Below are 26,354 nucleotides of genomic sequence, written 5' to 3'. Positions count from 1 at the left end.
GGGCGATCCTACTCTTTCACTATGGTTCTGTTGTTGCAAAGTACAGGTCACTTCAGTTCTACATGCAGAGCAGTGGTTGTTTGCTGTGGATTGCCTTAACAGCAATGGGATCACTGTGCTCCCCTTCAAGTCACTATAGAGGATAAACCATGTCAAGGCCTCCTGAATGACTACCCAACAACATGTGTAAACTGCACTTAATGGAGTAAATTATTATACTGTATATTATAGTCAATAATATATTCTAGAATATATAGTGAACATAAATCCCTTCTTATTTTGCTGTTGGTTGTTTTCCAGACATTGCATTTCCTGAACACTATGGGCTATATTTATCACAGTCGCTACACCAAAATGTAATTTGCACCAATCTTTTTAGGAAAACAAATGTACTAAAGTTACAAAACGTACAGTTCCTTAGACCTGTTTCTTAAATTATTAAGGTAGTTACTTGTTGCTAGTTAGTTTGTAACAAAAGTTATTTTTAACTTGAGAGCTTTATTAACCGAGATTTACCAAGCTTTTTGAAAGTATCCTCCTGTGTGTCCCTGGCCTGCTACAGTATCACTGAGTGTGTGTGTTTTTTTTTCTTCAATGTGTTGTAGAAGCTGAGAAGAAGCTGGAGAGCAGACAGCCTGCCCCTGCTCCCCCAGCCCCCCCGACTCCCTCAGCCCCCCCGACTCCCTCAGCCCCCCCGAATCCCTCAGCCCCAGCAGTCTGCCCACAGCTTGTTGCCCTCAGGTCAGTAACAACACGATCTGCATCAGACCAGAGCACACCTGAGGTCGATTACAGTGTAACACTGTAATTTGTAATTAATTGCAATGACAATATCATTGTATTGAACCTGGACTTTGGCACACCTGCGTAATTGCAATTGTAATTACGCCCTATAATTATCCTCAATTACAATTACAGCAGCATTGTTAGCTTGATATTGTTAGCTTGAAGCAGCTTAAGCAAATCAAATCTAATTGCGTTTAGCAAACAAAGAACGATACAGTAGCTTGATGAGGGACCACCAGTCCACATTAAATATACTTAAATTCAAATATATCAGTGAGTTATGAGTTCTATACAAGGACACCCCTTACCAAGCTTAATCCAGGTTGTGTTTTACATTGAGCAGTCATTGTTTTCATACTTTCAAACACGTTTAGTGACTTTTAGTTATATAGCATGTTTGTTTTTTAAATATTTTTATTACATTTTTTCAAAAATATAATGTAGTATATGATTGATTACAAAAAGTGCGTAACATGTTAATGTGCGTAGAGGTTTATGTTATTTTTTTGTATAATTAAATTTACTGCAGGCATAGTTGTAACTGGAACTGTAATTGAACAAAATGTAATTGTAATTGTAATTTCAGCAAACAATGGGGCTGTAATTGTAATTTGAAGTATAATTGAGTCTGAACCAGAGCTCTCCAACCTTTTTGCCATACCAATTACCAAGGAGTTCTTATAGATCCTTATAAAAGAAACGTACTGTCAGAGACTGAAGTAGGCACTAGCTGCATTTTGACTGTATTTCTATCTATAGCCATTGGTGACTAGACACACCTATAAAACCTGAGGATTTGGGGCTCTTCAGGACCAGGGTTGGAGACCCCTGCTATAGACTGTAGATTGATCTTTCCAAATTAAACACCTTAAATGAGATACTGTGTGGAGCTCAATGAGACACATATGGCTGAGGAGCCATTGTTGAACAGCCCTGCGTTCGTTCTTTGAAGGCCATTGACTGTAAGGGCCCCCTTGATATATGATGTCTACTTTTTTGCTTTGATTTCTGCATCGACCCCTGCCAGCACTGTCATGCGCTAACGAGATGAAGTAATGGCCTATTGCATGTGTGATGAGAGCGCTGCACAGTTACACAATTCATGGCCACTATAATAGATGTACAGCTGCACGCACTGGGATACTGAAACAAGCTTTGGCCATTATTAATGAACATGATTGTAATCAGTGCAATGTCTTCAGTATATTTTAAAGTCCACATAAAAACAGGCATGTTTGTTGCATCAAAACTTTGTGGTTTAATGCTTTAATTTGCCAGTTTATTGGTGAACTCCTGATTGAAGTCAACTCATCTTTACTGGTGTTCAGACCCTTGGAAGTGATATCAAAAGGGTTGACTGTAAGATGTTTTTTCAGTGCATATAAAATCTGAAAAGGACTATTTCAAAGTACAACTTTGTACAGGTATGAAATATCACAGTTTCCTTAACTAATGTATTCTTGTTGCTTTGATTCACTGTATTATTTGTGTCAGTTTTCACATGGTGAACATGTTTCTAGCACCCCTGGGGCATCAGCAGAGTTCTCAGAATCATGCAGTACAACGTGTACGTTACACTGTGGTGTACCATTTGTAAGTAAGAGGTTAGACGTGATTCTAAGAGCTGTATTGAGACCACAGTGGTGCTTTACATTCATATCAACTTGTCAAAGAAGATACTGCAGAGAGCATTAGAGCTCAGAGCTGTGAGACTGCTGTCGGAGCCTTTGTTGTAATGAGGAGGTGATCTCCATTAGATCCCAGACTTGTAGACTGACACACTGATGCCCTTGTATTCAGACTTGCAGCTGTATTCCTTGTAGATTGATGCAGCCCATTACCACTAAGACTGCACATGCAGGTGTCTTTGAAGGAGATTTCCTGATAAATAATGTATACCAAAAAATCCTCCATTCATGAAGACATGCATAATGCAGCTCCCAGTTATTACTTAGTAATTTATACTTACTTAACAGGGAAAGCAGTACTGTCTCATGCTGTCTGCATCTGCTGAAATGTATTTTTACAACACAATACTTTGTCTCATTAATCAAGAGCAATAATTTCATTGCAAGTGAGCGACTGAGAGGCAGGCTGGGTAGTTAGTAGTACACTGTGCCATGTGGCCTTATACTCTTAATATTTAATACATTTCATAAAATAGTATTTTCCCTTATTGGAACGTATCTAATGGCTAGAAAGATTTTCTCATTATAAAGCAGATTTTAATGGCTCATTACTCTAGCACTCTTTGTTGATGTACATGATACTGGCTACTGAGATACTAAAATCTACCACCTTCTACAGTGCAGCCCAGCACTTTCTCTAACCATTGAGCTACTCAAACACACTGTCTTCCACACAGCAGCCCAGCACTTTCTCTAACCACTGAGCTACTGAAACCCACCTTTCACAATGCAGCCCCAACACTTTAACCACTAAGCTACTGAAGCCCTCTGCCTTCCACAGTTCGGGTTTCACTTACATTTTTCATTTTAAATGACCTTTCTTGTTACTGGGACATATTTAATGGCAGGAAAGAAGTATTTGTATTGGAATTTCTCATTTTAAAACATGTTGTCATTTGAGATTCTTTCAATGGCTCTTTACCATAACACTCCTAACTGATGTACAAGTTACCAAAAACTAAGGTGTTCAGACTCGCAGTCTTCCACACTGCAGCCCAGCACTAAGCTACTCAATTCCACTACCCTGCTGTTACCTATTCTGTTGCAGTTAAGTAGTAACACTTTTAGATTCTGTTTAACAAATAAGAACATTTTCCAGACTAGCGAACCAGCTTTGAGAATGAGCTCAGCAGGTACAGCCCCTGCTCCCATCCACATGGACTCAGAGCTGCCTCCCTGTGTGTGCTTCTCTCCAGGGCAGGGTTAGTGGAGGCCCAGCGAGAGATCCTGTCGCAGAGAGACGTCATCGTGGGACTCAGCAACGACCTGGCGGGGGCGAATGCCAGGATGTCAGACATGACAGGTTTAACATACATTCATATTCAGTATTTCTATTAAACACCAATGTTACTCAGCTAGTGCAAAATCTCCTAATAAATGATCCCCAAATAGCCAGAGATCTGTGCTTTCAAATCAAATGCCTTTCAGTTTAAAAGAAGTAGAACAATGTACAGTACAGAGTGCATTGCCCTGTCTTAAACTCGTAGTGAGAATGCAGTTATACTTGAGTTATAAAATGAAGCTGCCGCTTGGAGTGCAGGGTGAGTCATATGAGCAGGGTTTGAACCCTGGTCCTGCCAAGTTGCTGATGTTGGCTGGGTGTCTTAAAGGGTGCGCTCAAAGTTAGGTAGGAAAGTTGTCTGTGGATAGTTCCCAGAGACTTCCCAGACCGGTCCTTCCCTCCAGGATTCAGAAGCTTGGTAACATCCATTGCTCAGGGTCAGCAGGAGTAAAGTGGCAATTGGCTTGTTAGCGTGCACCAAGGTCTACCGTTGAGCTTCAGTCCTCCTGTAGGTGGCAGCAGTGAGGTGACAGTTGAATTAGAAAGTGATCCAAAAATCAATTAAACTAGGCAAACTTTTAGAACAGAAGTCTTTATCAATGTCTTTAATTTTCAAATAACAAAGTTCCATTATGTGTTTGAGAGGGCTTCCCTCTAAGAAAACCCCCATACTGAATGGGATTTTGACAGCCAGGCCCTATTATAATGCTCTAAACATCATTTAGATCAATTGAATAGATCACACAGATGATTGTTTGTGTCTGTCTGTTAGAACAAGCCAATCTGTGGAGGATATATCTCAACTTAAAATGATACTATTAATAACAGGTTGCTTTGCCATGTTTTAAGTAAAATGTTACACAAAAGAGACAATTAGCATGAAATTATTATTTTCCAAATAATATTGTCAAAGTGAATTTTTTGCTCAGGATTCAGCACCAGTAAGTTGTTTGTTAATGTCATGCAAGTATAGGGCACAAGAAACAAGGACCCTTACTGCACTGTGAAGATTTACAGCATATTAGTGTCCCTCGGTTATTGCCTTCGCTGTTGGAGAGATAAATCAGCACAAAATAACCTTTTCAGAATGTTAACTTATTCACAACGCCTCTCTAATGTCAAGGGGTCGCTGATGAGTTCATCCGACTTGTGTGCAGTGATATTGACTGGAGACGATTGAACAAACTTACAGCCAGGCAGAGACCAGCTTTACTATTTCAAAATCCGTAGGAAAACATCATTAGATTTGCATTGCAGTAGCTGAGGTTGAAACAAAACCATTTCGGCAATGTGTGTTTTCGCTTTGTTTTATTAAATTGGTTAAGACCGCTCAAAGTGAACCCGTTGTTTATTTGATTGCATAAACTGAGTACATGGCAGACAGGTAATACAGATAGGCAATCTGGAGACTTATCCTATAAACATTTCATGTATGTAGAATAATACCAACACTCTGTACGTCTCCTAGATGAAAGAATTATAGAAAACATGTTTTTATATTTTCAATGCTATTAGTCAAGTATATCGCTCGCACTTTGCATATATTTCAATGTGTCACTTGAACTTCAAGTAGTCCATGAAGTAACATAGTCAGCATTGAAAACACAGCTGTCATAGGAAAAGTAACGACTGGTTACTAGGAAGGTGAGTGAAATCGCAAAGGAGTTGGGAATAGTTACAGTAAGTCTTTTACAACGCATTCTGATTCTTTTTGCACTGTCAGTAACCATTTGCTGCTTTCCCTGACGTGATTAATGTTGACTGCATATGCACAAATGAGGTCTCCCAATCCATTGCTCTCTCCCTCTGTGGTTTTAGGAGAGCTGAGTGAGAAACAGAAGATGGAACTGGAGCAGAACCGAGCCATCGTGAGGGACCAGAGGACTGAGCTGAGCACGCTCAGAAAGCAGCTGGCAGGGATGTCTGAGCTGGTGGAGAAGAAGAAAGCAGAGCTGCAGAGCGCAGTGGAGGAACTCCGGTAGGACATTGCACACCATTACCGGTGTCTGTGATGAGAGTGTGGGAATCACAAGTGGGTGACTCAGCCAGTTGTAAGTTTGCAGTTGCCTCCTCCCTCCTGATTCAGAGTGCTCTCCGCTTCCTGACAGGCAGTGTAAGGCTGATCTGGAGAGGCAGCGGAGCATATTGAATGAGAAGGAATCTCAGTGCGAGAAGCTTGAGGAGGAACCCAAAGGAGAGGGGAGAGACAGCCAGACACCCGAACACACAGAGGTAACAGCCACAAGTGACAAACTAATACCTCATTTCCAGTGCGGGGCTGGCCCTGGCCAAGAAAAACTCGTGTCAGTGCTTTTTCCAAATGTGGCAAACCTCAGAAGTTTTCCGATTTTCCCTTTGTTTCTGCTCTCCATCTTCCACCATCTCCCTCCGCTTTCACAAGCACAGGAGTTGATTGAAATCATATTTCTATATTTACAGACCCTTTTAAACCAGTCCCCAGGAGGCTTCCCAGATTACATATACAAAATGAAACACAGACAGGATGTTCAGCACTTTACATTTCAGGTTTAAATTACAGAGTCGGTGCACTATCCATCAAGCAGAGCACTCTACAGCCAATCCATCTTCATTTGTCACGTGTTACCATATGATGAGACCAGGAGTCAAGACAGCATTAACAGATGAATGCATGAAATATTTTTCACTTGACTTTGACATATTAGAATTTGTATACTTAAGCATTATAAAATATGAAGCATGAAAAGCAGAAGCACATCCATCACACGTTTTCCATCGCTCAATCCTATCACAGACTTGAAGGAAATCAGGGGTTTGATTTGATCACCCACAGCTGGATTTTATTAGTGCATTTTACAGCATCAGGGAATCACCCTGAAATGCACCAGGAGTGCAAATAGGTGGTTGATGAGATTCTCCTGTGCTGTCTAATAAAATCCATTTGTGATAGGGTCAAGAGCCAGAGGTCAAGTAGACTGTTAACAACGATAAAGACACTAGCTCATACATTTCTGCCTGTCACCTTTTTTTAAACTACCTTTATATTTCAATGCAGTGTGCAAAGGCCATTTTGCCATAGTTGCTCAATGATGTATATTTTGTTGGCCAGTCATACATAAGAATTCATTTTCACAAAACTCTTGAGTGACTTCCATGCATTTTATATGGCGTTTCTTAGGACCTTCCCCCTCTCCCTTTTCAAGCACCAGTCCAGCTACATAACTGGATGTGCACTAAATATAGTACAAGATCAAATGACAGTGGGGGGTATTCTTTTCTATTGACCTAGAAACAGCCTATGAAAACCCCATTGTACTTGGCACATCCCTGGAGCATGTACAACAATACAGACAGCCTTATTGTAGCACAGTATGTCAGGCAGCAGATACTGGTGCCTTGGCATTGTCACTTCACTTTTCTATACATGTATGTTCCTGAATTTTAGTGATGGGTGAGAATGTCAGTAGCTGTAGTGCACCTCAGTCCTGACCTGATTCAGTCCTGTGCCTGTGCCTGTGTGCGTGTGCGCGTGTTCCTGTGTGTGCGTGAGCGTGTGCCTGTGCCTGTGTGTGTGTTTGCGTTTTCAGTGCTATAAACATCAATGTCAATACACTTCTTGCCAAGCAGGAATTTATTTTTTAGCATTTCATACGAAAACCGAACTGATTAGGTCATTTTTCTGTAATAAATCAGCATCTGAAAAGTGATATTTTGTTGTGCATTGTGATGAAGGAATTAGGCTGACAACCCCAAGGCAAACACAACCAAGATTTTCAATCTGAATTTTGCAATGAACCTTTAAGCCAGTGGGGTTGCTCTAAGCATGATGGAGAGCAATTTCGTGAAGCTTTACACCCAGGGGCTCGACGTGCAGGCTCAAGACTGGCCCCTGGAGGATAACCCCCCTCTATTCTGATATATAGGACACATGCAGTCATTTCCTGGCCTCTAGCTGTACCTTATTTCAGTGAACCTTGCATTTTGAATAACAATTAAAAAAATGTCGCCACGTTTTAATTTCGGATGTTGCCATTTTACAGATATGCAGAAACACCACATCTGTAGTTTGTTATATATAAAGCGGTTTCATTTTAAAAACTAAAATCAAAACTACATATAAGCATACTATTTTAAACTTAAATGGAGACACTAATGGGTAATTTCTGTCAATATTAATATAATGTAGGCTACCTGAACTTATCGAGGGCTATATCTCGTAAACCGCTTGCTCGAGATTGATTCAACTAACCACAAGAAAATGGTTCATGAAACAACTAAGCAAACTTGAAGCCGAGGCACAGCATATTTATTTATATCTTTTTAGTCACATGTGTTTCAAGGGGCAGGATGTGTTGTTAACTATTCTATTTGAATGTATTGTAATGTAAAACAAAGCATGCTTTCAAGCAGTCAGCAGCCTGCCATTCCAGCACATCAGATAACATCTGCTGCTGCCTCCCCCGGGTCTCAGGAGTTAGCAGCCAGCGCCCTTGTGTAAAGAGGCATTCTAGGCATACACTGTCGATCAGGCTCTCCTCCGGGACCAGCTCTTCATTCACAGGCAGAGCGGCAGCCTCCCTGCTGTGACATGCTTGTCTGGGGCATTAATCCCTTCTTCTAGCCTGCTTCGATCAGCCCTCAGATCCCACTAATTACCTCTGTCACACTGCACTCTGAACGGCTGTGTCCTGGACTGAAGCAGCGGGAGGGACTGATTCAATACCAGGGACCGTGTCACTATAACTATAGCAGTAGAAATCTTTAAACATCACCATCTCCCCACTTTCTAATATTTAATATCTTACATGTAAAATATCATGCATTCAGTATTATTTTCTACTGCTGTTTCTGTTTAGGTCATTAGTTGCCATGCTTACTAACTATTCCATTAAGCATTGCTTCTGAAAGACTCTTAAGGGCTGCTTATGGAGAGGGGGAAGCTTCACCATAAGCTTCACCTATTGGAATCAGAACTGGAGATATTATGGGCTATAACCTTGATGCCTCCACTGCACTACTATATTATTTTGTATTGTAATTATGTTGTTTTTGATGATGGGTTCATAAGGATTCGACTAACTTAAAATAAATCCAATATTTGCAACAGGGCCATTGGATATCCCCTACAGGATCCACTGTTGATAGTGATTGTCTGTTATATTTATTTCTGTATGTATTTATTCAGTATTTCTGACATGTCTGTTGTTAAAGGAGAGGATGGTTACGACTGATCTTGCAGACCAAGGGGCAAAGTGCAGAGGTCACCGGCACGAGGAAGTGATCCAGCGGCAGAGGGCAGCTTTGGCAGAACTGAGAGTGAGGATCAAGGCATTGGAGCAGACGAGACCCCTGTGTAAGGAACTGAAATCCCTTGCTCTTGGGTGGTGGAGTTCTTTTTTCATTTGAAATGTTGGGGATTTGTACTGAAAAAAGAGGGACAGCGGCATTGTCTTGCATGTCTCCTCACAGCTCTGCAAGCAGGAGAGCGCACCTCAGTCCTGACCTGAACACCCTCTGAATTCAATAATGGCTATTAGCTTTATATCATATAATCAGTACTCAACCAGTAACCTTGCTTATCTTTCATCCGTGCTAACCAGAAAACTGACACAAATTGCCGTATTCAGAAACACATGAGTGTTCATGCTCCCTTAACGCTCTCAATGTGAAAAATCAACTCAAGTGAACATTTTTTTCATTTTTTAAAGAGTTTCTGGACCATGTTCCTCAATGCACCATCATAACAACATCATGCTTTTTTGTGGAGGCTGCCACAACACATCATTTAGAAACTTCGTTCCATAAGTCTTAAAGTTTTGTCATGTTTAATGTGTTGTCTGTTTGTAGACGGTGATGCAGCAGCATTGTAAAAGCAGACACACAAGCTTCTTGCATAGCTGTGCTGTGTTGTGGTTTGCTAGGCGTGGTTCTTGAATAGCACGTACAGTCTTATCTTGCTGACTGGCTCTCCCCGCCGCTGAACACAATTTAATTTCTCAGGCTCTTTGCCAGTAGTAAACGGAAGGAGGCTGGCTGGCTGGCTTTGGTGTTTTGAAACAGCAGAAAATGCATTTTTTGTTTTATCCTTGTTCTATATATAACATGAAAAACAAACCTTTGGAAGTCTTCCCAGGCAGTGCGGTGACCCCTACTGGTGCAAGATCAGCCTCTGTAGACTTGGCCTGCTTGTTTCTTGCTGAGAAGGCCCTTTTGCTCTGTGCAGAATGCAGATCGAAAGTTGCAGTAACTTCACTTTCTTCAGTGCACTGCTTGCTGTCTCACGGACGGGGTTGTTTCAAAAGTCTTAGAGTGGGGATATAGAGGGCGAAAAGCTTTTTTTAGCTTAGTTAACTGATCATTCCTTCCAGGAATTCCAATGCACTTCCGCCAGGTCCCTGCATAGTACTTCAAGAGGTCACTTGAAGGAACAGAACGACATTGGAAGTTTCACAAGAACTCAAACTCCCAGAAGCCTCACGCTTTGACTTTACATCTCTGTAACCAGCAGCTTCTAATGACTCATGTGTTTTCAGTCTCTGAGTTCCTTCACGCGACCTATTGAAGTCGAATGCAGGGATGCATTGCATTTTCAGTATTGAAATATCTGGAACGAGCGATCTGTAATGTTTACCAAGTGTTCTCCCACTCCCCATCTCTAATCCTGTCTGTCTTCACAGTGTCCAGTCAGGAGCAGGCTGTCCAGCAGGTGGCGATCATGAGGAGGGAGCTGGCGGAGCTGAGGTCACAGCAGGCCATTTCAGACAATCACAACCAGGACACTGTTTTCGGGAGCAACTGGCTGACAAAAACGGTAAACTAGGAAAACATAGAGGGTCTTTTTTAATGAGCTAAATGTGCTTAAACTACTAATCCTACTCCAACAGGCGGTCTTTTGTGTTTCGAGTTGTTAATTAGTATAGGATGCCAGTAGGTTTAATATAGACTTCAAGGGTGGCAGTATTTAGATCCACAGCACTTAAGATCAGCAGCCGTGTGGTGTGCAGGGTGTCATGCAGTCGGGTGTGCAGGCTTGCATCTTGGCTTGGGATCCGATTGGGAGTGTCACTTTGGCCTGGGTAAAATCAGCAGGTACTGCATCACCTACCCTTGCTCCGGCAGGGACTGTGGCACCTCCCTATGCTCCAGCAGCCATTATTGGCCAGGGCCCCTGTGTGCTTGAGAGGACACCAGCAGGCAGCTCGCCAGCATCCACTGTTGAGCTCCTGGGTGTAAAGAGGCGATTGGCTTGGTCATAGGATCAGAGGACGTCCACTAACTATCAATGCTCTTGAGTAGTTGTGGGGAGTTGTAAGGGAATATAATAAAGCATTCAAAATTGATTACAAAAAAAAAAAAAAAAAATTGTTTAACTGAATCTGATCATCACAGAACCAGAAATAGCATAAAAACATATTGGACTAACATCAATGCAATGTGTGCTGCAGTCTGAAGGCCATTCCTCTGGAGGAATGTCTGAGGCTGCTGTGGAGAGAACCTCCAGGCTGGACTTGTCAGAAGCTTTGGACCTGAGTGAGAGAACGGTAAGGGGAAATAAAATCCACTGGGGCGGTCTAGATAATGAAATGTTTCTGTAGTTGTTGTCTGCAGTGCACTTCCATAGATCGATATGTTTGAAAGAAGCATACACTACAGCCAGCAAGTATTTTAAATCTTTTTAATATCTGGTTCCATACTGTCTTAAAGAAAGCTCTGTCAGTCATCAGGGGAAGCAGCTGATTGGTTAATGACAGGCATCAAGGGGGTGGGGACACTCTCCAGTCTGCCTGAAAGTAAGGCATGTAAATAGAACTTTCTTTAACCACGGGTCATTAGTGTTGCACTGTGCACTACAGCCTATAGGTGAATCATTGTGCACTGAAGCCTGTGCAACACTAATATGCTTCCCTGTTTAGAAAAATTATAATAAGGATAATGATCTAAACCAAAACAATAATAGCAAATCAAACTGAAAACACAGAATAGGATATTAAATTGCAAATAAATGAAATACAGTGCTCCCTTGTTATTTGGCCATCTGACTTACACATAAAGAAACATATTGAAAACAGTGAATTAGTGAAGGGGCCTTTCGGACTTACTGTATACAATTTACTGTCAACAAGGACTAAACGCGATTACCCAATTATTGAATGATTAAATATAGAGGGAGTACTGTATTAGGAAAACAGAGATTCGGCTTGGTTCACAGACCCCCATTAGCACTCATTTTGGACAGGTATCATTTGGTAGTGCAAGGTTAATCAGGGTGGATGATCCCTTCACGTTGTGTTGTGTTGCAGTACCTGGACCTGGTGCGAGCCCTGGCCAGCCTTCTGAATGTAGGAGAACTGCCGGGCTCCTCGTCTCTGAAGCACGCTCCGCCTGACGAGAGGGAGCGTCTCATCTCCCAGAGGCACACAGACCTGGAGCTGCTCCACACGCGCCTCCGCCTCCTGCACAGCCAGCTGGAGCGCAAGGAGGAGCTGCTCAGAGGATACCAGAGAGACCTGGAGCAGCTCAGGTACAGCAACAGCCAACTGCAAAGCGCTTCACAGAAATACATGGTCAACTTAGATTTAAAAGAGTGCTACACCCAGCTTTTTAAAATCCATTTTCTTACCTCCTGAGTTGGTAGACACTCTGAGTTTCTTACCTGCTAGCTGTTGAGCTCTCGCTGTCTCTGTTGGTCTCACAGGCAGAGCCAGGATTTGGTGCACAGGCAGCAAGTAGAGGTGGACCGGCTGAGGGAGGAGTTCCAAGAACAGAGCCAGGAAAGCGCCCTGCTTCGAGAGGCCCTGAACCGGGCCCAGCAGAGACTTGACCAGGAGAAGAGGCTCAACAAGGCCATCAAGGAGCGCAAGGTTTCAGTTGAATTTTTTTTAGTTTAATATACTGCAGTCACACTTGGATGTATCTAGAGTATCGATTATCCAATTTTGATGAAACCTGAAAGAACACTCTTTTAGCACAGGTAATTGAACGCAACTTCATCTGGGGGTCCATGGGGGCTTCCTGACTGTCTTCAGGTCACACTACATTTTTACATGTGTCTAGAGAACTGCTTATCCAGATATGATGAAACCTGCTAAGGATGTCCTTTGGCACAAGTTATTGAGTGACTCAGAATCTGAGGTTGTATGGAGAAGCCCTGTATGATGTCACACTTACATTTTGATATCTTCTAGAAGTAAGTTCAGTTTTTCTTTGACTGTCCCCTTACAATCGTGGTGCTTATTGCAATTACTCAATACAGTAATTCTCTGAATACTTTCTTTTCATTTTCCATACATTTTGCCTGTTACATAAACAGAATAACCCATACAGAGTGCTAATTAAGCACAGGTGCCCTAGGGGGAGAGGCTACATTTAGATTTGTAGCTGTGAAAAAAAATGAAAGAAAGTACAACTGAAAGGCTATTCCAGTTACGTAAGCTTGAGTTGACCTCTTTTAAAGAGATAGCAATCTGCCCACATGGGAAACAGTTTCTGTTAGAATTTTCAATTATTTATTTGATTGCTTCTTTTTGTACTTCAAGTCTATGTAGCATTAAAACTGTCTGTGTGTGTGTACTGCAAGCACATCTCTGTAATACTGTGCATCAGTGCATTACTCAAAATTGCTATGTGTTTGATTGATACCTTTCCACTCCTGTACTTACTCCCTATTAACAGATTAATCATAATGATGAATTATACATAGCTCTCCTAGGTCCTTTCCCAGTTGATACATTAGTACCAGCACATACAGTTTTAATTCGGTTCATTTGTGAGGGCACTAGCCTGTGTGCTTGTCTTGTGAGGGCACTAGCCTGTGTGTTTGTCTTGTGAGGGCACTGGCCTGTGTGCTTGTCTTGTGAGGGCACTAGCCTGTGTGTTTGTCTTGTGAGGGCACTAACCTGTGTGCTTGTCTTGTGAGGGCACTAGCCTGTGTGTTGTTCCACTCCACTTTGGGGATGATTTGATCCACCTGTACCCTGCATGTTTTAGAGCGTTTTACAGCACCAGGGAATCCCCTGGATTGCATCAACCACTTTTTTTTAGGGGCAATCCCAGGATGGGTAAATCATTACAGGATGAATCCAGTGAAAATCATATGCAAAGTGAACCTAACAAGGTATTTCATATCCATACCAAGTTGCTCTTTAAACCTGAGCAAAAACAAAAGTCGACAGTGTCCTGCTTCACAAATTGGGGACCCTTATGCGCTGTTCTTGTCCGTCCGTCCATCTGTGTCTCTCTACATCGTGAACATGATAAATGCCTTGATTCCACCAGTCTTTACTGAACTTGTATCATACACTCCTAGCCTCTTATAGACGTTTCAGATTGCGTTGGGCTATAATCCAGTACTGTGTGATTATTACAGATTATGAGGACCCAATGTATGCATGTGTACTGGTTAGTGTCTTTAATAATATTGACAAGAGTTTTCTTTTCGTCTATGAATGTTTTGGAAATGTTCAAACATATTACTTACAGCAAAGTCTTTACCTTTGTTCACACAAACACTCATTTTTAATTAGCATTTCTATTCTTTTGTTTCCTAAATGTTCCCCTTGGAAGAGAAAAGCCTGGGAAAATGTCTTTGACACATGCGCAGTGCCAGCAGGACTCCAATATTCAGCAACTGGAGCATGAACAGTTTCTCATTATAAACAAGCACAGAGCATCAGAGGCAACTTAAGACAATCAATATGTTTGAAATGTAAAGACAACTATTTAATCAGTGTCAAATTCAGATTAATGGGGTGTGAGAAGGGGGTTGGGGGGGTCAGGTGTACACTGCGGTCTGTCCTGGACCACCCTGATCGTTTCTGGTTTGTTCACTAATTATCTCAGTATCTCTGAATAGTACATGAATACATGCAAAGGATTTTAATGGGAAAACCGTCTCACAAAGCACCATTTTCTCCATCACATGTGGTTCATGTATCATCAACCATAAATGGAGGAAACGCCTTCAAACAATTTGGTCCAGCTGGTCCAGTAGTTGCTATATGGAAGTAAATATTCTTTTTTTTTTTTTTTAGCAGACATTAAAATAGAATGTAGCTTCCCTGCTTTACTGTGCCCTTACCTTTTTTTATATGTTTGCAGCCTTTGTTCAGGCCTCCAGTCGTCTACTGTTTGTCTTAATTAGAATTGCTGTTACCACGTACATTCTTCCAGGCCTCATTAGGTTACTGAAACTAAATCTGTATTCATCAGTGTAATTAAAGCAGAGTGCCGGTTTGTGGGACTCTGTCTATTTTTTTCCTTGTGGTCAATTAAATATTTAAAAGGGACACTTTGCTGTCCCAGCACAACACTAGCAATGGAAGATCTGTCAGTGCTGTTCTCAGCTAAAATCTTGCAAGTGCTGCCAAGGAAGAGGTGCACTGCTGAGACGGACTGGCAAGCGTTGCAATTACCGCTATGCTCATGTTATTAGGCAAATGAATTGAATGATCACTTGAGATTGATTAACTGTGCCTAACATCTACACTGCTCCCGGTGCCTGTTTTCTTTCATCAGCGCTGCTCTGCAAGTTGGTAAAAGAATGATGCGCATTCAAGGCTTCATCATTGTCAAGTTTGAGAGAGAGAAAGACCCTTCTCTTCATAGCATAAGCAACCTTATTATCCCCCCTTTCACTGTGAAGAAAACCTTTTAAATTCATACATCCATGCAGCCACATCACAAAACCACCACACAATTCAGCATGGCTGCTTGAGAGAGCCCCAGGACTGATTGGCAAGCAGGGGGTGTTCTTGTCTGGATTGAGGTGCTCTCTCGCTTGCAGAGCTGTGAAGAGAAGCTCTCATGATGTCTGTAGCCAGTGCCATTGTCCCTCAACTTTTCATGAGCACTACATTCACAAGCAACAGTTTAGAAGGAGAATAAAACTGCAAAGTAGCTGTTCAATCTGGTTTTGTTGATTCTCTTGTAGACTTTCCACTTGGAGCAGCTTGAGAAGAGGAGTGTGAAGACTCCTTCTCACAGCTGTGTGCAGGAGGACATGCGTGGAAAGGTGAGGCAGCTACCAGAGGGACTCAGTATCGCCACTTTACTGTATAATCATGCAAATAAGAACAGGGGCTTACACTGGGGTACACGCTTGAGAGAATGCAGTTAATCCTTTGGTTTCACATATATGAAACTTTTATACACTGTGCACCAGCATGGCAAATTGTGATACTGATAAATACCACATTAAATGGATTTTGGATAGTTTTATAAGCATTACATAAGCTCATCCACAATTTGCACATTTATATGGTAATGCTAAACATAGTAGACCCAGCTTCCACTTCTGACATAGACAGCGATCTCTTCATTTGCTCTGCAACCAATTTACATACTTAATCAGGGTTTCTCATAACAATATTACTTCAGGCTGAATTTAGGAAAATTGAGGAATCTGCCCATCGTTTACAAAAGAATCAGAAAAACAACATGCTGGGGAATAATATGGTAAACTAATCCTGGTATTAATTTGTTACAAGGAATGCTGTGAACCTTCAGCACTAAGGCCACCCCTGGTCAACCTGGACTTAATAGCAAGATTTCACAGTATACATATATAAATTCCCATCGCTCATACCACAGAGTCACTATATTTAGGTTCACCCCCTTCTCTGACCTTTCTAAGTAAATGTCCCCAGAGCTGACATTAATAAGCCTGAACGAGGCTTTGCTGTCACCCCCATTCTGGCTCGATATCCCTGTTCAAGGGTGATGAGATTGACTGGGACAGCCCCACTAGAAAGCAGAGGTTATTGGAGGATAAATGAGAGATATGAAGGTAATATTTCACATCACCCAAGCCCAGGTTTTGTCACTGCTTGTCAGAGCTAAGTAAAGAATGAGTTTAAATGAAAGGAGACAAGGGGTCTTTGATTACAGTGGGTTTCTGTACTGCTTTTAAATGTCATTTGCTGTCCTCAACCAGTTCTCTACTTGACTGCATGCAGTTGTCCTATAATTGCAGACCCAGCAACGATGTCAGGCTGTTTGGACTATTCATTCAAGATTGCTATTCGGACAACACTTTATTTTGAAGGTGCTCTGCCTTGATACAGTTGAATCGTTTTCATGATTTTAAGGTTGCAACATGTTGAAAATTCCAACTCTTCAATTGAATTGAGTGGTTCTTTCAGGTATTGCCCAAAAGTATTTGAGTAACAGCACAGATGAGAATCACAGTGCAAGCTAGGAGCAAAAATCAAACCCCCAGGACTGTGATCTGTGGCCCTGTTCTCGCAACATTATCCTTCTCCTCTGCAGGCAGAAGCAAAGAAGGCAGCCCTGCAGGGAAAGCTGAAGAAGAAGGGCTACGAGATTGAAACCCTGAAGAAGCAGCTTTGCAAACAAGACCAGGAACTGTGCAGCACCACCACTAAGCTGATCAACCTGCAGAACGCACTGGTAACCCAACCTGCTCACTCATATACACACGTAGAGGACTCATAAGCGTTATACTCTGAGATCTGAATCAGTTACGTCTATTAATAGTCCTGGATAATCTACAGCACTTGTGTAAAGCAGTTAAATCTGATGTGTTTGACTGGGTTCATCACCTAGTCAAAGCACTGCCGCTTTGAGTGCAGGGTGAGTTGCAGATCTTGGCTGGGGGCCACAGGGAGCACTGAATTGGCTCAAGCAGGGTTAGGGAAGGAAATTGTCTCAGCATGGTTCACCTAATCAGGCTTCAGTGACCTCTGCTGGTCTGACAAGTCCAGGAAGTCTCCAGGGTTCAGAAGCTTGGAACCATCCATCCTGAAGATCTGCAGCGATGAGGTGGCATTCCAATTGGGCATTTAAAATTGATTAGAAAAACAAAGGTAAAATGTATCTGATGTGTTCGATCCCAGGCTCCAGTCAATAGACTGAAAATTAACCACTCAATTTTCAACATACCAAATTCAGGGAATATTTTAAAATGTCCTTTTAAAATGTTCTCTGCACTTGAACCATTAGCTCAATGACCTGCTCAATTTAAATTATTTTTTAAAACATCCTTTAGAAAAAGTATTTTTCATCATAGAATTAGCTTAGATGTTACCAGTTACAAACCCCCAATTTGATTAATGAAAAAGATCTTGAATGTGATGATAAAAGAGCACGATTGCCCTGTTATGCATAGAGAGTACAGCATGGATGAAGGAGCTAGTGCAGCACCAGTATTCACGTATGAAGGTGAACCTGCAGGACATGAGAATCTTGCTTCATTAGATCTTTAGTCACTGTGGAGGATGTACAGCTGGAGGCTGTACTCTACAGAAGGATCATGAGTATAGAAAAGGGGGGAGTTCATTAGAAGCTGAAGCAACACTGTGGAGAGATGATTTTCTATTAAGAGATTTGTGGAAACCAACAGCATTCTCTTTAACTAATTCTACCCTGGACACAGGTGAAGGTGGAGTTAGGGATTTGTTCAGAATGGGTTGTATCCTGGATACTGTGCAAAATAAAAATAAATAAAAGGGATGCCCATTTTAAACCAGCTTTTTGTTGGTGTATCTGCATGAATAGAGCATACTTGGGGCTTCTGATTTTCAGTTTTAACCGATAAAACCCAATAAACACCCCCGATACAAAAAGAAAAATCATTGTGGATAGCCAATAAACACCAGAAAACACCGGGAAAACTGTGGAAATGGTTAATCAATTCACGTTGATGTTACCCATTTCCCATTAAAAAATAAAACCTACTACAAAAATAATAATAAATACATTTCCCAGTGCTGCTGGGCAATGTCCCGCCTTCCTGACTTGTATCTATCATTGATTCATTATGAATACTTTAAACCCACCCCAACTACTGAGTGACAGCACATTCCTACATTTCTATTGGGGACTCTGCTTGCAAGATTAAAAACGAGATTGCAATCAGGAATGGAGGCTTGTTAGCGGGATTTAAAGCTGTATTACAGTTAAGATACGGAGGATTTAAAACAAAATTGTGGCGAAATGTACAAAAATGCCTCCACACAAAAACCCCAGAAGAACAGTGCCCGTGACCATAGGGATTTCATTGTGGAAGACAGCAAAGGAAAGAAGGTACAACTTAAGTGTGCAAGTACTGTCGAGTTACTACTATACATATTTTGACAGAAAAAAAAACCGCTCAAGCATTTTGGAAAGTAACCGAAAACACTAATTTCATACAGTATATCAAAAATGAAAGCCCCGAAAAAAAAACGATTTACATAAAACTCGAAAATAGCTAAAAATAAGCACCGAAAAATACAATTAATAAAAACCAAAAAACAGAAGCCCTATGCATACTCCTTGAACATTCAAGCAGTACTGTAGGTTTTCAGCCCATGAGGATAGCTGAATAACCACTAGCCTGACAGCGGCTGAGTGGGTTGTACAGCTGTTCTCATGAGTGAAATAACCACAGGACTCTACGAACCTTCATGGAGTATTCGGTTTATATATATATAACAAGTACAATGCCTGGGAAAGATTTGGAAATGTTCAAACCTATATTTAAGAGCTGATATCGGAGAATGACTTTCCTTAGATCAAGCTCTGCATCTGCTTAGCAGAGCATTGTGTCTGAGCAGTGTGATTCGCTTGCTCATTCTGTCGTTAGCATGGTGTCAGAGCAGTGTGATTCGCCCGCTCATTCTGTCGCTGGATTTGAATGCATACAAGATAGATTCCAAAATGAGATCCAGTAAGAAAAAAATATTCACTCAGGACCACCGAATATGAAAAGGTTATTCCATGCCTGACTTCTAAATGCTTATTGTAAAAATTATGATAACCCATAAGATTACAGTCGCCAATGAGATCAAACCCAGGAAACTCAGTGATGCTCGAGTGTGCCTCAGAATGGATTATTTGTTCCTTACATCCTGCTTTGACCTTTCTCTTTAGCAGTAAAAGGCAGGTTTCTCATGATGGGCACAGTGAAAAGGAGGACTCTCAACAGGGGCCGTGAGGAGGTGATGCATGTCTTTCACAGCTAGTTTTTTTGGCAGGCAGTATCAAACGATTACCTCCTGTAATTTCCCTGCCTGCAGGGTGTAAAGTAGAGAAGATAGCTGGAGGAAAGACCTATTGAACTTCGGACAGCTGGGCTCTGAGACTGTGACACCTGAAACGGCACACTGCAAACATCAGACCTGATGCACAAACTGTGCTGTGACACACCCATCCTGAAACAGCATACTGCAAACATCAGACCTGATGCACAAACTGTGCTGTGACACCCATCCTGAAACAGCATGCTGCAAACATCAGACCTGATGCACAAACTGTGCTGTGACACCCATCCTGAAACAGCATGCTGCAAACATCAGACCTGATGCACAAACTGTGAGGCCACCATGCTGGTACAGTAGAATCTCAGAGTTACAAACCGTAACTCTGAAAATGAGTTTTCAATGGTTTTAATAAATGTGTACACCTGTTATCTACACTCTCAATCTGGCAAATAATACAAGGATATAGCACAGTAATGCAGTACTCATTGTTATGGTTTGATAGGCTTTAAAACTGTACTATGCATGGGACTGTACAAATTCAACTTACCATTTAAATTTTAACTGTCGCGGAAACACAGATTTAAATGTCCAGGAAAACCTGGGTTACCTTAGTTCTTGTCTGTATTTTATTTTAAATATTGTTCAGTCATTCAGACTCCTTTGGCTTGAAAAACTGTGCTTTGTTTAAAACTAAAATGTTTCAAGTAAAATTGCCCGCACTTGCTTTGAAATCTGCCTCACCTTTGTCTGGATACATTTGTTGGTCCAGTAATTTTGCCGCCTTCATGACCAGCACACAGCTTATAGGAGTGCCTATCACGCATTGGTTGAGGGATTGCATACTTCACTGGTCAGTATGAAAGTTTGGTGTTCGTAACTCTGGGTTTCTACTGTAGTTCCACAATCTACAGTGGTATATATATATAGCACACAAAAAAATCTGAAAATAATCGAATTGCAATATTGATCATGACAGTGTTGGGTATCCATTGATATATGTTGTGCTGTAACCTTCCTGATCTCATTCATAAAGCTGTTCCTAATCGTTTAATTGTGTATCTATGGGCAATTGCTTCAATGCATAGACATAATTGAATGAGTTATATATATATAGATAGATAGATAGATAGATAGATAGATAGATATGGTATGTTATTTGACTACTAGATTTTCAAAAGCCTTGTGTCCATTTGTTTAAAGTAATTTGAAAGGGATCCCATTATTTTCCATTGGCAGCAGAGCCTAAACAGAACCACACATTGTCTTTGTTTGGCATGATAAAAAGTCAATAAAAGTTCATTTTTTGCATTTTATGCGTGTGGCTTAAAGTAATCGGTGTGTATACTTTCTCATGCTGTGCTTGTGTATTGTGTTTAAATTCCAAACGCTGTGAAGAAAACACATTCAATTTGACTTGGGGCAGCAGTGTGGAGTAGTGGTTAGGGCTCCGGACTCTTGACCGGAGGGTTGTGGGTTCAATCCCCAGTGGGGGACACTGCTGTTGTACCCTTGAGCAAGGTACTTTACCTAGATTGCTCCAGTAAAAACCCAACTGTATAAATGGGTAATTGTATGTAAAAATAATGTGATATCTGTATAATGTGAAATAATGTATAATGTGATATCTTGTAACAATTGTAAGTCGCCCTGGATAAGGACGTCTGCTAAGAAATAAATAATAATAATAATAATAATTATAATTAATAGTAAACATGTACATTTGTATAAACTACAGTAATTTCACAAACCTCTTTACCAACTTCGCCTCACACCAACCGAAAAAATCAGCAGAATAACCTTCAGATTTCAAATTATTATGACTATATATATATATATATATATTGTAATAAGATTGCACCTCACATGGGTTCGTTGCCCCTTTAAGAACTTGACCCAGACACCAGAAATTGATTTTTCAAGCGCGTTGGCACTATTTTTTTTTAATGAACACAAAACAAAACACACAAAATAAACACCTAGCTCTTTACGAGCACTAACTAGACAGGCAGGTCCCTGACTCACTCGCAGGACGGCTAAACCGTTTACCTGCCAAACACCTTAAACAAAAACCACACAGGTTTAATGCAACATACTTTTTACCTCACAACTGCCAGGAAGCAGAGCACTCCTTAACAGCCCTGAGCAAACTGACTGCCCTCTTTAAATACCCTGCACCTGGTTCTAATTTAACAATAATTACCAGGTGCAGGGGATAATTAATTATAAAACAATTAATTAAATAAAACAATAAAGCAAAACAATTAAACAATTAAATTAAACAAATGTGCATTCCGCACATGTTTTTTTCTTCAGGGAGGCTTTAACCCCCTCCCTGCTGTCTTACAATATATATATATATATATAATGATAAACTGCATACCAACATACAATTAAAAAAAAACAATAATTATTAGTTAATAAAATAATTGAAACAATTGTCAGCGTATCTTTGGAAAGTAGTGTAATGTGGAAGTGTAGAAGTCTGTGATTCCTGCAGGCCAGTTGTTCATTTTAGTATTCAATGCAACACCTTGCTGTGGAGTGTGCCATGCAATATAATGAACTCCCCGCTGTTGAACTGTTTCATGCAGGCTACTTCTATTCCAAATGAGTTGTGCAGAGCAGCTGGAGTTGTTTAGAGTGATTATGATGTCATCACAAAGCATGAGTCATAAGAGCTTTAACCCTTTCCCTGCTCACTGTTAACTGCTTCAATGCCATGGTTTCCATGGTTACAATGTCTTGGCCAATCATACATTCATGTAAATAATATATTAATTTATTTCAAATTTATGCAAAAGAATCTAAAATGGTAAAATCAAGCTCATATTCATCAACAACTGACAAAATCTCAGAAATCTTACCGATCCAGTTCCTAAGACTGAGTTATGTTGCACTCAGTTTATATTTACTGATATGCAAGAACTGAAGCCTCGCTGATTTACACTTGCTGTTCATTTTGCATTTGTGGTGTTGTTCTGCACCTGTGTTTTTCATTTTTCTTTTCAATTAGTAATAATATTATCTGCTTTAAGAGCTTGGTACAGCTCTGAGATATCGGTTGTATTCACTGATGTATTCTTGTTTGGAATTACGTTGTATTTTCATTTTGTATTTCAGTCATCGCGTCCTGGTGAGCTTTTAAAACTCGCAAGCAGTCGAACTCTAGAGCTCTAAAACATGTCTTCGCTGTACGTGTTTGAGAGCTCTCTTGAAGTCACAGGGGTGCTTTTAAACTTTTAAAAAAGAAACAAAATGATAGAAGTGAATCTAAACAAGAAGAATACTGTCGCTAAGGTATTTCATACTCCTTATCAAGCCAGAGAATAATAATTGGTCAGTGAAGTTGTTTTTATTGTATACTAGTTACTGGCTAACATCTCCCAGTGTTAATCAACAGCTGGTAAAAGTAAAATAACCTTGTACAATATGCACTGTGCAGTAACTACTTCTCAAGCCCCCTTCCCACATCTTATCAAAGCAGGTCTAATAATAAAAGCAAATTAAATATGTCAACATCGAGCATGATACTGTTTGAACGGAAGGTCAAATGGTTGCTGGATCCCACTAGAACCCTGAGTGCTGCCACCGCCTCTCAAACACACAGCCTCGTTATTTATTATACATGTGCGTCTTGTTGAGCTGCTGTTAATTGCCACTGCGAGGTCCTCAGGATCGCCCTGCTAATTGTTTTGAGTGTAACAAACCGCCCACTCGCAGTGAAGCTCCAGCAAACATCTGCTTTATCTCTGTTACTGTATTTACTCAGCTAGCTGCAGTAGAGCCTGGGAAGGGACACTAAAACAGTATGCAGCTCTCAGCTCTGTTATAAAGACTCTTCAGTCCCCAGATGCTTTTGAATGGATTTGTTTTTTTTTTCATAAACACAATCGCTGTGTTTATTTTCTCAAAGGGTGAGAAGCCCTTCCACTGTCTTTTTATGATGCTTGCCCTCATTCGGAGTTCCGTTTCAACAATAGTGTTAATAATTTTGATCAGACTCGCCCTGGAATTATCCGCGCCTGTAGAATCCTAGTTGCCGTTTTCTTTTGAGTACTTCCTGATTCCAATAAAAATAAAAATGTTATGTTTACTATCATTCTGAGTGGTTTTTCAAATCCATGAAATGATTGTAAACATAATTATTCTTATTGCAGTTACTGAAATATGGTAAGTTTGTGTAAAGGTGTGTTCACCTGAGTTCAGAAGTTGCTCTTCAGTTCTTCTTTAGTTGCCTGTCATAGACTTATGTAACATAGGCTGGATCAGCCAAAGTGTTTTTAAAGAAGAGCCAGCTACTGAGAAGCTCATTTGAATACAAGCACTGCATCTGGATGTAATTCCGGCAATACACAGCTGTGCACAAGAGTGCTTACTAATAGAAAGAAACGTTGGCTGTTCTAACCTATGTTACATATGTCTATGACAGGCAACCAGAACTGAAGAACAGCTGCAGAACTCTGGTAAAAGCACCAGAACACTTAAAATACTTCCAATAAAACCTGTGAACGCACATGCCTAATAAAATATATATATATATATATATATATATATATATATATATATATATATATATATATATATATATATATATACAGAATGTATCACATTATTGCCAAATGCAATCTGAAACATCTACAGAAAGCTAGGAGTGTATGATAAAGGTTTAGTGGCGACTGGTGAAGAATCAAGGTGCTTGCCAAGTAGAATGTGATGGACGGATTGACACAATAATTACATGAGGATCGTTTTCTGAACGACAACCTAAAAATATTTTCAGTAATTGCAATACAAACACTCGGAATGACTGAAAAGGTCAGTAAAAAAATCATGAGGTCATGTGAAGCTGGTCGCTCTTTAATAATTTACACTGATCTATAAGAGAATGCCTGCCATATTAAATTGTACAGCTCGAAAGCTTGAGGATATTAAGAGAAATACCTGGAAATATAGGTCATGCGTACGTGATTACAATGCTTACAATGCTTCAGGAGACTGACATCTTTTGTTAAATGTCCTGAGTGGTCTGCGTGTTTCCAATAATACCCAGATGAAAACATGAAAAGAAGTGACGTACTCCACTGATGTAATATGGTTTGTATGTATTTTTCTGAAGCTGCGGATACGTCCAGTCCAGTAGCAGTGCATTTAAATGTTTAATGTTGATGATTGGATTAGCGACAAGGTGGGTCACTGCAGTTAAAAGGGCTGCAAGGCATTGGCCTATCTTTGTTCAGCCAGAGCTGTTGCACATTCATGTAAGAATTGGAATTCTATACAGTGCTAGGACTGAGTGAGATTGGTTAAACTCAGTCAAGTGTGGAATGAGTCATGATGCCCTTAGTGCAGGAGCACAGAATTACAAGAAGATACAAATTCTTACTGTAGAAACAGGAATTCAAAACCAGCAAACAACACTATATCCAAGTAGAATCTAACCAACAGGAGTGTCATCAATCCCTTGAAATATATATGCATATAGGGGTTGTACAAGAAATGGAAATCTCCTACAATATGAAGCACAGACTTTTGTGTAAATGGGTTGTATTTCATTTGTTATGAAAATGACCTTTACATATCCAAGTCACTCTATTCACTCCGATTCTAAGATATTTAAATTTTGTAGAGACGTTTTCCTCAGGCTTTGTAAGTATTCAAATACATTCACAAGATGTGAATAATCTTATCTCATTTGATTTTTGTCTTTTAACATAAAAGTCCATCATAAATGATCATTTAATCTTATTATGCATCATCCAAGTAGCCCATCAGGACCATCACATGTATCATGATACATATCGTATTGTGACCTGCTTATCGTGACACGAGTGTTATCGTTACACCCCCATTAATGCGAAAAGGCAAAAATGCACGCAACAATATTTTATCACGCTTGCTTTCAAAAGAGATGGGAAAATGTGATGTTTTCGGAGTGTTCCCTTCAGAATTGAATAGCTGGATTTTACCCTAGATATGTCTGCATAGCTCAGGTTAATGAGTTTTTTTGAAAGCTATCCAGCTACAAAAAGAAAGTAATCAGATTCACCGCTGACTCCAGGCTTTTGATGCACTGCAGTGATCACAGCGGTCCTATTCATAAAGCCGCCTCAAATCATTTTCAGGTTTATTTTTCATTATATCATATACAGTAAAGGAATTTCACTCTCAGTGTTGGCTCTTCAATTCCTTCTTGTGTGATTGAGATCAACATTATCATGAGACCAGTGCATCTGATCCACTTTTAAAAATAAAATGCAGATGGATGCGATTTTAATATTTATAGCTGTACTTCTGAAAACTCCTTCATTATTCTAACATTATAAATTATAATATTGCTCTCTGGACGATTACAGGAACTCAAGTATTCAACCTCCACTGCTGGTTTGTGGTGCTTGGGGGTGGGACATTTGTTGCCAGTTTTACCCCAGACAGACTCCTTGGTTAATAAAATATCCCTGAATAGATAATTGTGCCTCTTCAGAAAGAGGATGATTTTAAGCACTTCCCCATCAGTATTCACATATCATTTTTTTGCAAGTCAGTATCTGGGGCAGATCTGCTTCTGTCATTATTTAATATATTTATTTTTATAATTTTTACACAGGCATTGCATGCTTCAGAACCAAGTGTTTTGAAATT

General features: G+C 40.4%; 1 protein-coding gene across 5 annotated transcripts in view; it reads left to right on the top strand.

Moving 5' to 3' along the window:
• Positions 1-21,023, top strand: part of LOC131701857 (forkhead-associated domain-containing protein 1-like) — a 40,180-nt gene extending 19,157 nt beyond the window's left edge. Inside the window, exons 19-30 of one of the 5 annotated variants that reach the window (XM_059002369.1) lie at positions 606-741; positions 3,671-3,777; positions 5,575-5,734; positions 5,865-5,988; positions 8,947-9,088; positions 10,413-10,546; positions 11,181-11,276; positions 12,036-12,256; positions 12,431-12,596; positions 15,665-15,745; positions 17,002-17,142; positions 19,752-21,023. In XM_059002369.1, coding sequence (XP_058858352.1) covers positions 606-741; positions 3,671-3,777; positions 5,575-5,734; positions 5,865-5,988; positions 8,947-9,088; positions 10,413-10,546; positions 11,181-11,276; positions 12,036-12,256; positions 12,431-12,596; positions 15,665-15,745; positions 17,002-17,142; positions 19,752-19,763 — 1,520 coding nt within the window. In that variant the 3' untranslated portion in view covers positions 19,764-21,023. Of the gene's footprint in view, positions 1-605; positions 742-3,670; positions 3,778-5,574; positions 5,735-5,864; positions 5,989-8,946; positions 9,089-10,412; positions 10,547-11,180; positions 11,277-12,035; positions 12,257-12,430; positions 12,597-15,664; positions 15,746-17,001 lie in introns of all 5 variants that reach the window. The other 4 variants (XM_059002371.1, XM_059002370.1, XM_059002367.1 and 1 more) reach the window with 4 other exon arrangements.
• Positions 21,024-26,354: the final 5,331 nt, after the last annotated feature.

The sequence above is a fragment of the Acipenser ruthenus genome, chromosome 27, assembly GCF_902713425.1.
Source record: "Acipenser ruthenus chromosome 27, fAciRut3.2 maternal haplotype, whole genome shotgun sequence".
Lineage (NCBI taxonomy): Eukaryota > Metazoa > Chordata > Actinopteri > Acipenseriformes > Acipenseridae > Acipenser > Acipenser ruthenus.
The sequence above is the reverse complement of the archived record's forward strand: the minus strand, read 5'-3'. Positions and strand labels throughout refer to the sequence as shown.